The sequence below is a fragment of the Ovis canadensis genome, chromosome 1, assembly GCF_042477335.2.
Source record: "Ovis canadensis isolate MfBH-ARS-UI-01 breed Bighorn chromosome 1, ARS-UI_OviCan_v2, whole genome shotgun sequence".
NCBI lineage: Eukaryota > Metazoa > Chordata > Mammalia > Artiodactyla > Bovidae > Ovis > Ovis canadensis.
Window position 1 is genome coordinate 95,271,769 of NC_091245.1, and position 15,088 is coordinate 95,286,856.

General features: G+C 47.8%; 1 protein-coding gene and 1 long non-coding RNA gene across 2 annotated transcripts in view; one reads left to right on the forward strand and one right to left on the reverse strand.

Annotated features, from left to right (window-relative positions):
• The window catches only part of LOC138446760 (uncharacterized), a 29,292-nt gene extending 17,679 nt beyond the window's left edge, over positions 1–11,613 (forward strand). The window contains exons 2-3 of the long non-coding RNA XR_011259551.1: positions 1,569–1,668; positions 2,486–11,613. This is a non-coding gene — a long non-coding RNA (uncharacterized lncRNA). The remainder of the gene's footprint in view (positions 1–1,568; positions 1,669–2,485) is intronic.
• The window catches only part of VTCN1 (V-set domain containing T cell activation inhibitor 1), a 72,554-nt gene extending 58,612 nt beyond the window's left edge, over positions 1–13,942 (reverse strand). Inside the window, exon 1 of the mRNA XM_069602102.1 lies at positions 13,806–13,942. Coding sequence (XP_069458203.1) covers positions 13,806–13,837 — 32 coding nt within the window. The 5' untranslated portion in view covers positions 13,838–13,942. The remainder of the gene's footprint in view (positions 1–13,805) is intronic.
• Positions 13,943–15,088: the final 1,146 nt, after the last annotated feature.

Below are 15,088 nucleotides of genomic sequence, written 5' to 3' on the forward strand. Positions count from 1 at the left end.
TCAGAGCTCTCACAGCAGACATTATAAAGATTATTTGACTTTGACAGATAGATGACAAATGAGACGTGAGGATCTGAAAGATGGTGTGGCCCATTCAAAGCTTATCTGTGTTCGCTGTTTCAGTCAGCTGAAGTTAAAGGCTTTGCTTTCACTCACATCATGAGAAATCAAATAACCTTGTTCTATCCTTTCTTGGTAATTGCATGTCTGTAGCAATGCCCTTGAGAGGCCAATAATTTCCTCTGTAAGTATGCTCCCTCTGGGCAGTGCCTTTACAAAACTCTTAGGGTCCCACTTAATGTCTTTTAAATGCCACCATGGGGACTTCCTTGGTGGTCCAGTGGCTAAGATTCCTTGCTCCCAACGCAGGGGGCCCAGGTTCAGTCCCTGGTCAGGGAACTAGGTCCCAAATGATCTCACATGCTACAGAGATGATCAAAGATCCCATGTGCTGCCACTAAGACCCAGCACAGCCCAATAAATAAATATTAAAAAAATAAATCTCTGTGCTACAATTAAGAACTTTAAATAAACTGTGGGCTCTCACAGGGAAGTGACACCCTACCTTTCAACTCTCACCTTCCACGTCCCTGGAGTATCAGATAATTCCTATCCACACGTAACATTCTACTAGATGACCAGAGGGACCAAAATGCCATCGCTCCCCAAGTCAGTCACACTGATGTCCAGTGGTAGTGTGTGAATGATGGACAGGTCTATTAGAGGCTCTCTCCTGGGAAGAATTCCAGACAGTGGGACAGTGGGGGACATATAGGGATTAGAGACCCTGAGGACTAAGTCCTGGCTAAGCCATCGTCTGCCACTTGGATCTACCCCAGCCGACAATTCCAGTCTCTGTCTTGGACATTTGGCTCTGGTGCCTGGAGAACAAGATAGTCAGAGCTGGCCACATGCCCACGTTCTTTATAGAGCACGTGTGAGGCACTCCCCCCCGGGGACCGTAGCCAGGTCAGAGCCTCCTTCCTGCAGACAGATCAGCTTAACTCACCTCCTAGTTGTAAGCAAATTAAATGATCACTTATGAACTGGGATGATAATAACATCCTAAAAAGATGAACTAATTATTATAATGAGAGAGCTGTCAAAATAATTCCCGTGTTTATTTAGTATCTGTCATCTGAAGAATATGGGGTGAGCCGTTGCTGTCACTTCATGAATCCTCCCTACATGTTTATGAGGGAGAAAAAAAGTAGAGGTCACTCAGGAAGAATCACTGTAGAAGGAGGAGGGCTGAAAATGTGATGATTTGGGGTCTCAAAGATGGGTGGGCAGTCCCAGGAAGGAAGATGCCCACCTGCTCTTTCCCCCCTGAGCGTTTATTTGCTCAGCCCTCCCTGCTGCCCTGGGCTTCCTCATTTATGTACATGTTTGTATTCTTTTGCAATTACTCCAGGCCCTAGTTTCCCAAAGCATGTCCTGGTGTATATTAATAAGTATTATTTTTAAAAGGATTATGTTAAGTCAATCACAAGCAAATAGATTTCTTTATAGGACTTTTCAAAAGCTCTTATTGTTGGTTGTTACTTGCGTTTTTATTTTTTTGGCAGCATGGCAGACACCTGGGCCTCCTGCAGTGGAAGAAGGGATTCGTAACCACTGGACCACCAGGGAGATCCCTCTATAGCTCTTAATATGCTAATGTGCATGGTGAGTGTCCCAGAGGAGTATGGGTGTGTGTGTGTATTAGGCTGAACTATTTGAAATCCCTCTTTCAGAGGTCAAGAACAACTGAACACTGGCAATTGCATGTAGCCCGACCTAAGAGTATTCAGCACTTTCGATCTTGTTTGACTACAGAACTCTTGTGGGGAAATTTCTGCAATATCATTGTCCTCAGAACTCCCTTTGGGAGCCACTGTTTTAAGTGCTTAATATAGAGAGTGTTAGGTGCTTGAATGGTGCATGTTGCTTGGACCCCAATATGCTCACGTGTAACAGGATAATGGATTGAGCAGAATGGGAAGCAAGCAGATGTGGGAATCCCGTCAGGCCTTGGGGTTGAGTTTCTGGGAAGGTGGCCCAGATGGCACTTCCCAACCCAATAAACATGCAGAAGTGCCCATTACTGTATAGAGTCACAACCGCTGCTGTATTAAGGTATAAGGATATTTTTTTTTACCTGTAAAAGTGCTTTAAAACATTTAGCTTTAATACATAAAGGCTCAATGGAAGAAGTAGAATATGAAAGGGTACACACTGTATTACTATGTAAAAATGATTTACTGTTGGGCTTACAAAGGGCAAGAACAAAAAAAGAAAATAGTCATTTATAGTGATAGGACTATGGATGATCTTTTGTTTCCTTTTTTAAAAAAATTCCTCAATGTTATTCTACTGTTTCACAGAAAAAAAAAAAAAAACAACAACCCAAACAAAAATTATACCAGTTACTCCTTAGGCTTTGAGCCAACACCAGAATGTCTTCTGAGAAAGTCCCAACACACCCCCTCTCCATTCTTTCCAGATGGGAAGGTGGTATCAAGGAGAGGACCTTCCAGCCAGAACTGTAGTCAGTCATGTTCCATTGGCTCCATCATTCACCTCAACAGCCCTTCTGCCTCTGCATCCAGACCAAGAATCAGCCCGCCCGCGCAGATCCCCAAGTCTACAAGCACTCTAATACCCAATGGCTATTTTCTACCATCTGCATTTAAATTGTGTTTGACAGGATCCTATTAGCAATACTCTTTATAAATGATGATGAGCTTTCTCAGCAGGGCCTCAAAACCCTGTTGAATCTCCAGGTGTCAGAAATATGGTCCATTTATAGTGAGAAAGGAAAACAGCCGAAAACATTCCTACCACAAGCACACAGTTATTGCTACAGCATGGAGTGTGTGGATTTTGTGGACTAACTGAGAACCTAGCTCTCATTCTTGAGCTGTGTCCATGGGACAATGTCTTTCTAGCCTTGCTTAGGATGCTGCCCTAACACCCCCTCAGCTACTTGTTGGTGAGAGGGTAAGGTTGTTGCTGAGGGCTTTCCCCACAGCTCAGTGGTAAAGAATTTACCTGTGCTGCAGGAGACATGGATTCGATCCCTGGATCAGGAAAAGCCTCTGGAGAAGGAAATGGGTAACGTGCTCCAGTATTCTTGCCTGAGAAATCCCGTGGACAGAGGAGCCTGGAAGGCTATGTATAGCCTATAGGGTCACAAAGAGTCAGACACAGCTGAGGGACTGAGCACGCACACAAGCAGCTGTTGGTGCCAAGGAGCTCCTCTGTTCAGGTCTTCAGGCCTGTGGGAGAGACTTTCGGGGCATCCCCAGGGCTTGGCAGGGAACACCTCTAAGTAAGGGACATTCGGAAGTCCTGCTTCCTCTCCCCGTCCCACTCCGACTCTAGGCAAGAAGCCATATGCAAGCCCACCCCCAGCACCCCCTGGATGCCATCCTGGAGGATATGGTATGGGTAATTGCCAGGAGGAGGAGCCCCTCCACAGGGGAGTGTCCACAAAGCGGGGCCACGTCAAAGGTGGCTGTGGCAGGGGCTTCAGACTTGGATAGCTCTTGCTGAGTTGCCATGACCATATGTTAAGGTCTTTGGACAAAGACCCCCTGACCTACAGCCATCAGGGTAACATCACAGCTTTCTCATCAACTGACTTCTCTCTTAGCTGTGAAGAGAGTCACCAAGACTTGGATCCTCATCAAAAAGAGTGGAGACAGAGGAAGAGGATAGGATGCTGCTTCCTTGGACAGGTCAACTTCTTGACTGAAATAATTCCTCTTTCACATCTATCCTGCCATGGGGCTTCCCACCAGGACCTGTCTGGAAACCTAACCCCAGGCTTCAAGGCTTCCAGTCCAGGCTCCTCTGGGGTCTGAAAGCTCCCTCCCACAGGGCACTTGGTAGTACACAGCTTAACCTTCCCTCATCTCGTAGGACTTTATCCTGACCCTGAAGTTCTAAAGGGTAATTGTCCCCACAATTTTATATTCTGTTCCTGAACCCCAAGGCTTTTTGGCAAAGAGTACAGTCAATCATAAAATGCATAAAGTGAGTGAAAGGCTTTCTCCTCATTCCAGAGGTGGGTTCCCTGGAGGCAGAGTGTGGTGGTTTTGAGTTGTGTGGGCAGCAGAGGAGAGCAGCTACCACCAGGCCAGGCATAGAGAGGCAGAGGACAACCCTAGGAGGTGGGACCAGTGTCTCTGGGGGAGAGGGAGAGGGTAGCGTCGTGTAAAGCACAGAACAAAGTATTTCAAGAAGGAGGTCGTGAGACATTGTGTGTTGAATACTGATGTGAAGACAAGATCAGATCAGAGAGGCTGACATTAGATTTGGCAATGTGGAGGTCACTAGAGACATTGACAGTAGCAATGTCTCGGCACAGTGGGGACAAAACCCCAATGGAGTAAGTTGAGGAGAGAACAGTAGTAGAACCCATGGTTTACACTCTCTGCCAAGTGCTTTACAGGCATCAACTCAGAAATTTCTCACAATCTTACAGTGTAGATTCTAACGTCATGCCCATTTTACAAGTGAGCACCTCATGCCCATAAAGGATAGAGAAGCTGCCCAGGGCCACACAGCTGGAAAGTGGTGGAGCTGGGATTGCATCCCAGCCTCCCGGGCCAGGGTCCAGTCTGGGAGCCGCCCCCTGACGCTGCCTCTATAACACCTGCAAATCATAAGATCACTAACTTTGAGCATCTTTCAACAAGTTTTCTGTGAAGGGAAAAGAGAGGGGATGGGAGCTGGAAAGGTCATAGGGCTGACTCTCAGGACTTTTAAGCTAGAAACACTGATGTGCAGGCGGCATGCTGACATGGGTGCTGCAGGAGCAGAGGAGAAGTGAGGTGCTGGCCAGACCAAGAGAGAGGAAACAGACCCAGGCAGCAGCGGCCTCGCCCTTTGCCTGGAGCTGGGCTCATCCTCTGGTACCAGCAGGGGAGGAAGAGAGAAAGGGTGCGGATGAGTGCGGCAGGCAGCTGGAGAAGAGAAAAGGTGGAGGAGTCAGAAGTCTGATGGGCCCCATTTTCCTGGTAAACGATAAAGCAAGATCATCATCTGAGACTGGGGATGGAGGGCGGGTGGAGGAGGCTTGCAGGAGACCTGAGGGGAGGAGAGAGGTATGGAATGGCCTTTTGGGAGGTGAGGAGCGAGGAGAACGCGATGAAGAGCCAAGACAGGAGGCAAAAAGAGACAATTCAATGCCCCAGCACTTTACGGATGCTCTGTTTCCCCAATCTTTCATGCTTTTTCTTCTATGGAATTTCTCATTCTAAATCTGCGGAGAAAGAGAGGAAACTGCCGGCCCTTGCTCCCATTACTGCTGTGCTGGGAGTGGCAGGAATACATTTGAAAGTGATGTGATAGTAAATCTGAAACACTCCAGGCAGAGGGCTGGGGACTGTGGAAAGCCAGCCTAAGGAGAAATATGACCTGGCTTTCTTACCTGCAGCAGCCTGCCCCTGCCAAGATAGCACACTGACTGTGGAGCCAGAGTGCCCACCCCCGGCAGCCAAGCGCTTTCCCGAATCTCACGGAGCAGGGATAGAGAAGAAGGTGTCTCAAGTCCACTGAAATCCCAGAAGAATCTGGACACAGAGGACCCTTAGGCAGAGCTGCTACTTTAGGACTGGTTATTTCTCTGCCTCCCTCTGAGTCACTTTGTCATTCTGTAAAAACAGTAAGAGGGGATCATTGAATAAGGGTGTCTAACACGTACAGCACTGTCTACTAACTATGAGCAAGGTGCTGCTCTGAACTCTTTTCATGTATTAACTCATTTAGTCTTCACAACAACTGAGGTTGATACGATTATTAACTCCAATATTCTGAGGGAATGAAGACACAGAGAGGTTAAGTCACTTACTTGGGGTCACTCACCTAGAGGAAAGCTGGAATATGAACACAGGTGAGGCTAACTCCAGCACCAACATTATTTCCACTTCTTCCTACATCAAAGGTAATTATGGGTGAAGCTTTGGTCTCTTAGATCCTTGATGTTTGGGTAGATTGTGGTCAGTTGGGATCTAACAGTTTTTAGCTAGGGTCATGGGGCAATATGGAATCATTGAAAGAGCATCATTCTACCCATTTTTAACTGCACAACCTTAAGGCAAGTTGCCAGTTTATTTTTGTTATCCCAGCAATAAAATGAGGGGGTGTACTGACTTTCTAAATTTTCAGGCTCTGAAAGGATCTAATTTTTACCGAGTTTCAACCATTTCTTACTCCTGCACTCGCTCATCTAGAGTAGCCACCTGGAAGAACACAGACCCCAGGCTGATAAACCACAGGCCCCAGGCTATTCTGGGCCCAGCACCCTCCTCGGCTGGTTGAGAACTCTAGCGCCCTGGTGGTCTCTGGTCTCTGAGGAGTTTTGCGGGTGATGAGCTGAGTTCTGCTTCTAGTGGCAGGAGATGAGGCAGAACTGATTACAAAGATAATTTTCTAATCAAAGTCAGTATACAGGTCCAGGTAGGAACTTGTTGGTTCTGCCATTGGCTGACCAGGGGCACATTGTGCATTCATCTTAATTCAACATTTGCATCTTTGAAATGGAGATAATTAGGAGTATGGGGTGGTTTAGTTAATTAACCATTATCTGGTGCTTGGTCATAGCTCTGGAGCTCCAGTGGCCCAATGAAGGCTGTGGCTCAGTCCCTGAGCAGTGCCTCATGGGAAGACTTAGACACTGAACTTGTACACACAAGGACCTTCCAGACTCACCTCAGCTACCTTAATACTTAATACTGGCAGAGCCAGAGAGTTATTCTAAACCCTGGCCATCCTCAGGTTTGCATAAGAGTTGTCTCAGACTCACAGATAACAGAAGTAAGGTGGACTTTTTTTTTTCCAAACAAGAAGCTGAATATTCCCAGAGTGTTGCTAGAGTGACCTGTCTTTAAGAAACCCCAGTAGCAACTTATCCAAAGTATGCTAGAATGCATATGTCATAGCCATGTATCAGCACTCTAGAGGGATTTGCAGATAAAGACTCTAGCAATAGCTCTCAGGATGTGCAGGCACAGAACTGTCGCATGTCATTCACACAACTCTAGAAGTTAGGTCTATTATCAGCCCATTTCATAGGTAGGTAAATTGAGGCCCACAGAACTCAAGGTGCCACACAGATTTGAACTCAGGCAGTGTGATTCCAGAGCCTAGAGGGGTAGCCGTGGCGCTAGACTGCCTCCCTACAACAAGAGACAAGACAAAGGCCAGGCCTTTGAGAAGCCAACCCCACAGAGGGAAGGAAATGGGCACAGGAACAGACATTTATCAACATGGCTGACCACGAACATATAAGGAGCAATTCATTGCAACTAGAAAGGCCTGGGAAAGCAAACTCTGGAAGATGGTGAAGGACAGGAAGCCTGGCATGCTACAGTCCATGGGGTTGTAAAGAGCTGAACACGACTGAGTCACTGAACAGCAACAAGAAAGTCCAGGAAGGCTTCACAGTGGCTGTGGCATTGAGCTGAATGCTGAAAGAAAGGGGGAGCCTGGTCGCAGGTGGAGATGGGGAGAAAACCTACATCTGGTGTGGGGGGAACACAGGCACCTCCTGTTTAAATCCTCAGTGTGCCGTTCATCTCTTTTTCCAGCTCTCTATTTGACTCAAGAGGATGGGCCCTCAGAGCCCTGAAGTCTCAGGTTTTTTAGGCTCAGAGGGTCTGAAGCTTGGGTCCCTCTCTTCATATCTTGATGGATTTCAAGTGTCATCATGGCCTGTGGTGAGATCCTCCCCAGTCCAGGCCTTGGTAAAATTTTCTCAGTAGGCAAACTTGTTATGTTGCCAAGCACTACTTTGTCTGGCCATCAAAGTCTGGTATGTCTGAGCCAGCCACCAGCTTGAAAACTTGTGGGGAATGGGGAACCAAGCTTTTGGAACAAAGTTCCCTGAGCCTCCTTGTTCTAGCCTCCCTCATTCTCGGTTTCGTCCACCTTCCTCTGGGAGAAAGACATGTCTGACATGTCCTCCTTCCTTTGACTTGTTTTCATCAATCCCATTGAGGCTGGTGATTTTCCCCAATCTTAAATGCTTCAAAGAACTCCCTTCAGATAGAAGAGAAAGAATGGGATAGATGACGGTTCTAGGGAGAAGGAAGGAAGAGAGGGCGGGGGGAAGAAGAGAAAGAAAGGATGGGAGAGAGGAGGGAAGGAGAGCAGAGGGACAATTTGAAACCCATGCTAACTGGGCCTCACTTGGACTTCAGCTTGCGTCTCTGCTTTCTGGAAGGAAAGCAATCAGATGCTAGAGCTGTTTGATCTTCTCCATTCACTGCTCATGCTCAATGCACCCACGAAAACAGACTCAAAGGATCCTTGCCTCTTTCTGGTCTCAGTTGGACTCAGGAGCTACTTGACAGTGTGTCCTCCTCATTTTCTGTGCAAAGCCACATGAGTTCTGCTAAATGCTACTTAGACCATATTCTTGTCTGGATTGGATCTTCCGACCAGCACCAGGCCTGTGTGACACCTCCACCAGCCCTGGGTGCTCCATGAAACTGCTCTGTTGACATCCACGAGACCCTCAGTCCTGGTCTTTATCCTGCCTCTCCCACCATTTGCTCCCAGATCTTTCTGACTCATCTTCCTCTGCCCTCCCTTAAACATGGGTGTTCTTCAGCTTCCCATGCCCAGCCCCTGGCTCCTATCCTTCTACAGGATCTCTTTAGAAGACATTCCAGGTGACTACTCCCTGCCTCCCACTTTTGAATCTCACACTGACATCTCCTGCCCTGGCTTCTCCCAGTTTCAGCTTCAAGGCTTCCACTGTCCACTGAGCATCACCACCTAAGGTTCCCAGGGGAACCTTAAATTCTACACGTGCCAAAGTTAACTAATTCTCATCTCTTGTCTCTGTTTCCCACCTCACTGTACCTAATCCAAGAACATGGGGGGTCATTCCAGGCTCCAACCTTCTCATCCATTCCTATTCTGTACCATCCTTCATTCATTTACCAAATACCACCAATTTGAAGTCCTACGTGTATCTTGACTAGGTTTCCTTTCTCTGGACCTCAGTTACCATTCTCAATTTCAGGTCTTTATCTTCCTTACCTATTTCCCTACCAATCTGTCCTCATATTCATCCTCTACGCTGCCTCTGGAATAACCTGCCTAAGATGAAAAACACCAAGTTTCCCCTGCTAGAGACCCATGATGGCTCCTCATCACCCACACCAAATTCCCAGCTGAGTCTGCTAGATGAAGGCCCAGCATGACCTGACTCAGCCTCTCCATCCTCGTCTCAGCACTCCCTGCCTCAAACCTCAGGCTCTTTTGATGATACAGAGTAGTTTATAGCTTTCCAACACCTCACACCGCTTCATGAGCTTTAGTCTATCATCCTATCCTATCCTGTCTGGCTCTATCCCCTCTGCCTAGAGGGCCCTTCCCATCCTTCTCCACCTGAATCATGCTAATCAATCCTCAACACTTAGCCCAGCCATCACCCGGCTCAGGAAACCGTCTCCAAATTCTTAAGTTAGGGAAGTGCTCCAGTTTCATTCTGCTCTATTGTCTCATGGCTGATCAACAGAAGGTTGTAATTGTCTGTTGGGAGTCTTTCTTTCCCATTAACCTAAAATCTTTACAGTGTTTTAACTGCCCTTGACCTAGTGCCTCATGCAGTGCTTGGCACATAGTAGGTGCTTTCATAATACTGTCAACTGAATGTAAACCCTTTAGAGAAGGGATCACTACTTCTCCATCCATGGATTTCTAAGGGGAGCGTATGCGTGATCAATCGTGTCTGACTCTTTGTGACCCCTTGGACTGTAGCTCACAAGGTTCCTCTGTCCATGGAATTTTCCAAGCAAAAATACTGGAGCAGGTTAACATTTCCTACTCCAGGGGATCTTCCTGACCCAGAGATCGAACCCGAACTCCTACATGTCTCCTGCATTGCAGGCAGATTCTTATACTGTTGAGCCACCAGGGAAGAACCTCCATGGGTTGCTGCTGCTGCTGCTAAGTCGCTTCAGTTGTGTCTGACTCTGTGCGACCCCATGGATTGCAGCCCACCAGGCTCCTCTGTCCATGGGATTTTCCAGGCAAGAGTACTGGAGTGGGGCGCCATTGCCTTCTCTGCCATGGGTTGAACTTATGGTCAATTAATCTGCAACAAAGAGCCAAGAATATACAGTGGAGAAAAGACAATCTCTTCAATAAGTGGTGCTGGAAAACCTGGACAAGCTACATGTCAAAGAATGAAATTAGAACATTCTCTAATACCATACACAAAAATAAACTTAAAATGAATTAAAAGACCTAAATGTAAGACCAAATACTATACAACTTCTAGAGGAAAATATAGGCAGAACAGCTTTTGAAATACATTACAGCAATATTTTTTTAGATCTGTGTCCTAAAGCAAAGGAAATAAAAGCAAAAGTAAACAAACGGGACCTAAATAAATTTAAAAGCTTTTGCATAGCAAAGGAAACCATCGGCAAAATTAAAAGACAGTCTACTGAACTGGAGAAAATATTTGCAAATGATATGATGGGTAAGGGATTACTATCTAACATATATAAACAGCTCATACAATTCAACATCAAAAAAACAGACAACCCAATTGAAAAATAGGCGGAACTAAACAGACATTTCTCCAAAGAAGATATACAGATGGCCAATAGGCACATAAAAAGATGTTCAAAATCACTAATTATGAGAAATGCAAATCAAAACTACAATGAGGTAACCACTTCACACTGGTCAGAATGGCCATTGTTAATAAGTCTACACATAACAAGTGCTAGAGAGGACATGGAGAAAAGGGAACCCTCCTACATTGTTGGTGGAAATGCAAATTGGTGAAATCACCATGGGAAACAGTATGGAGGTTCCTCAAGAAACTAAAAATAAAGTAGCTGTATGATTGAGCAATCCCACTCCTAGGCGTATCTGGACAAAACTGTAATTCAAAAAGATACATGCACCCCTGTGTTCGTATTCGCAATAGCCAAGACATGGAAACAACCGAAATGTCCATCTATAGATGGACGGATAAAGAAGAGGTGGTGCTGAGATACAGTGGAACACTACTCAGCAATGAGAAAGAATGGCTCTTTTGCCATATGCAGGAACAAGGGCAGACTTACTGGACAATATGCCAAGTGAAATAAGTCAGACAGAGGAAAACAAATACTGTATGATACCACTTATGTGTGGAATCTAAAAAATACAATGAACTAGTGAATACAATGAAGAGTCAGAGTCACAGATCTAGAGAACAAACTAGTGGTTACCAATAGGGAGAGGGTACGGAGGAGGGGAAATAGAGGGGTCGGATCCTAAGAGTATAAATTGAGTATGAGTGTGTGTGTGTGTATAAGTCGCTCAGTCATGTCGGATTCTTTGCAACCCCATGGACTGTAGCCTGCCAGGCTCCTCTGTCCATGGGATTCTCCAGGCAAGAATATTGGAGTGGGTTGCCATTCTTTTCTCCTGGGAATCTTCCTGACTCAGGGTCTGAACTGGGATCTCCCACACTGTGGGCAGAGTCTTTACCATTTGAGCTACCAGGAAAGCTCATATATGATCTTTAAAAATTGTGAGTCACCATGCTGTGCATCTGTAACATGTAATATTGTACATGGATTATACTTTACTTTAAAAAAAGCTGAAACAAAATGTTCCTTGGGTGAAGTCTGCTCCCACTGACGACCGTAAAGGGAAAGGGAGAAGAGAATTCTGACCACAGAGCTTCTAAATGTACCGTGGAGGCCAGGCCCAGTAGAGCCTGCACACCAGCATTCCATCCCCCTGCATCCTGAGGAGGAGTTTTGAAGGTAGTAAGCTCTCTGGTAATTATTTAAGGAAATAATCCACGGGGTCCACAGAGGATGGCAGATCCTCTCATGAACTCTCCCATACCACCAATCTCAGTAAAGGTGTGAGTATGAATTAAGGAAATTATGGCAAAGAAAGAGGCTTGTTAGGGCAGAGCCCTCCAGAGCCCTGCTCCCCACCCAGCCTGCCATCGACCATCTTCCCAGCGGCCTCTTTGCGCAAAGATTTGGCCATGCTCCGCTCCTGGCTCCTCACTGCTTCTGCAACCGCAGAGCACAAAGAACTCCCAAGGCATGCTGGGGTCAACAAGAGGAGCCTCTGTGGATTCCAGTGGGTCTCTGAAGGGTGGGATCTGCATTTTGAACACCCACCTCCTGCTAATCCTCCTGAAAAACCAGTCAGGCTGGTTGTAATGTATTATTAGAAAGCCCACACATCCTTCCTCGGAACAACAGACCCACTTGTTGCATGAGGAGTGTTTCAGCAGAAGCAAGGAGGGGGGCGGGGGGCAGGGGGGGGAGAAGGGGGGCACTGGGGAGGGAGTGGAGTCAAGCGTGACACTGGGGACAGAACTGGGTTTCGGAGTTGGGTAGGGTGGATTCCAACGCTGCCCTGCCCCTTCAGGCTGTGTGGCCTTGAGAACGTGACTTAACCCCTCTGAGGTGATCATGAACCCTCACAGGCTGTGGTGAGGATTACAGGGAGCCACTGTGAGGCACCTCGCCCAGGGTACAGAGAAAGAAGGTGCTGGCAAAACGCTAGGTCCTCTGACGTAGGTGCTTCTTGGGACATCCTCACTGGGCAGAAAAATCCAAATGGAAGGGAGCAGGGTGTCCTCGCAGACACAGGAAGGGGAACGCGGCCCAACAGCCATGCGGCCACCCTGAGCGCCCCCAGCCCCTAACTCAGGGCTGGCGGCTTCAGGAGGACACCCGTGAGCTGATGTTTTGTTTTAAGGAAGAGAGTTTTCTAGCCTGCCTCTAAGAAGTAACATTCTCTCAGTCTTTCAGAAACTTCATCTGAGGTTAATCTGAGGTTAACCCTTCCTCTCTCTCTGCTTTTCCTTTCACTGGAAAAGACACAAACAACCCCTAGGACCAACATCCACCAGTCTTCTTAAACATCATCACAAATTGTGACCAAAGGTCAATCACCAACCGTTTCAGGAAAACTTTTCCTTCACTTTCCATCCCTTTCCTTCTGGAAAGGTAAGCAACGGCCTGATGGATAAACAAGCAACTAAAGGGAGCTCTGTGAGAGGAGCAGAAGCTAAGAGCTGGGGCTTCCTTCATCTCCGGGGAGCGGGGCTCATTCTGTCAATCCCCCTCCTCCATCCTCTTGGCTCTGCTGATGGACCTGCCCAACCGCAGTTCCCAGGGCCTCAGGCTCCCCTTGCTGCTGTTTCTTTACGTCCTCCCCCTGTCCCATCCCAGGCCCTAGGGTGGGCTGACTTTGGCCTTCCACAAAGTTTTGTTTTCTCAGCAGCAGCAGCAGGGGTCTCCTCTCCAAGGAGCCCCCAGGAAAACTAGGGACCCCACCCTGGAGCCAGAGTTGAGGAGGGGTGTTGGTGTGAGATACTCAGCAGTACTGAGAAGTCACACACACAGAAAAGTCAAAGCATGCTCACCTCCTCCATCCTGGGGGCTTATAGAGGGTCCCCCTGCACCCCAGCCATCGTCAGTCATAGATTCCCTCCCGCCCCATCAAGCAGCCCCACGCCATCCTACTTAGCACCCCCACAAGAGCCTTACTGTCCCAGCTGGCACCACACTCCTTGGTTTAGAGCTGTTAGGTGCCAGCCCACCCTCCATGGCAGAAAACCAATCTGACCCTGAATGGGGGCTTTGAGTGGCCGGGGTGTGATGCTAAATCCAATTCTCTTAAGCTCTTATCTGGCCAGGCTCATGCCAGCCCAATGCTGGATCAGATAAGGGTACAGTGGGGACTTATGGGATGGCCCAGCAGTCTTCAGCAGTCCCGCAAGACCTCACCCCGGTTCCCTGCACCTGTAAAGATAGAGAAGAGAGCACTACCTCCAGAAGATGACCTGCCCCAGGGAAGCCATGGCGGGGGAAGGGGCCCTTCCTGCAGGGCGCTGGGTGCTGGGGTGAGTGGAGCTGCCGCTGCCCTCCTAGTGCCGTGACTCACAGCCAGCTGGGGTGTGCTGGCCTTAAATAGTGGGTTCAGCCGGGAGTGGTCGGTGCTGCCGTGCACAGCTCAGGTATGAGGAAACAGCGCTGCTCTGCAGAAGTGCCTGCAGGCAAGAGGCTGCCCATCCCAGCCAGGGAGGGCTGGCGCACACAGAGCCACCTTGCCAAGCCTTGACCCAGGGGAGAGAGTGGGAAGGAAAAGCTTCCCAGGCCCGCTGCTTCACACACATCTCTTCTGAGTCTGCAGAGGGAGCTCTCCGGAGGGAGAGTGCGTCTCCACCCAAGAACAGATGGGAATGGCTCAGAGTGGCAGGTCTGTGCCAGGAAGCGGGAGGCTGGGAGCCCTTCCCGTGTGGCTGATGCTCAGACAGAGGCTGGGTCATTCCTGGTGGGATCTCTCATGGGTGGGGCTCGTGCCGAGGGACCTCAGAAGGCTGTGAGCCCAGATGACAAAGTGTGAGTCTGTTACTCAAGACGGAGTTCACCTTGGGGGCCCTGAGACTGCACTGCTGGGTGAGCAGATCCCTCAGTTAAATGGTGAGAGGTCCTGTCCCACCACTGTCATAACTAGTTTGAGACTCCAAAACGACAGGGAATTTATGCTCCCTAGACATTATTGTTGGGTGAGTGATAGTCGCTCAGTTGCACTGGACTCTTTGTGACCCCATGGCCTGTAGCCCACCAGGCTCCTCTATCCATGGGTTTCTCCAGGCAAGCATACTGGAGTGAGTTGCCATTTCTCAAAAGAGACCAGATTTTCTAACCCACTCACCTGACAGCAACTGGAGAAGGAAATGGCAACCCACTCCATGGAACAAAATAGAAAGCCCAGAGATAAATTCACTCACCTATGAACACCTTATCTTTGACAAAGGAGGCAAGAATATACAATGGAGAAAAGACAATCTCTTTAACAAGTGGTGCTGGGAAAACTGGTCAACCACTGTAAAAGAATGAAACCAGGGAACACTTTCTAACAACATACACAAAAATAAACTCAAAATGGATTAAAGATCTAAATGTAAGACCAGAAATTATAAAACTCCTAGAGGAGAACATAGGCAAAACACTTTCCAACATAAATCACAGCAGGATCCTCTATGACCCACCTCCCAGAATATTGGAAATCAAAGCAAAAATAAACAAATGGGACCTAATTAAAATTA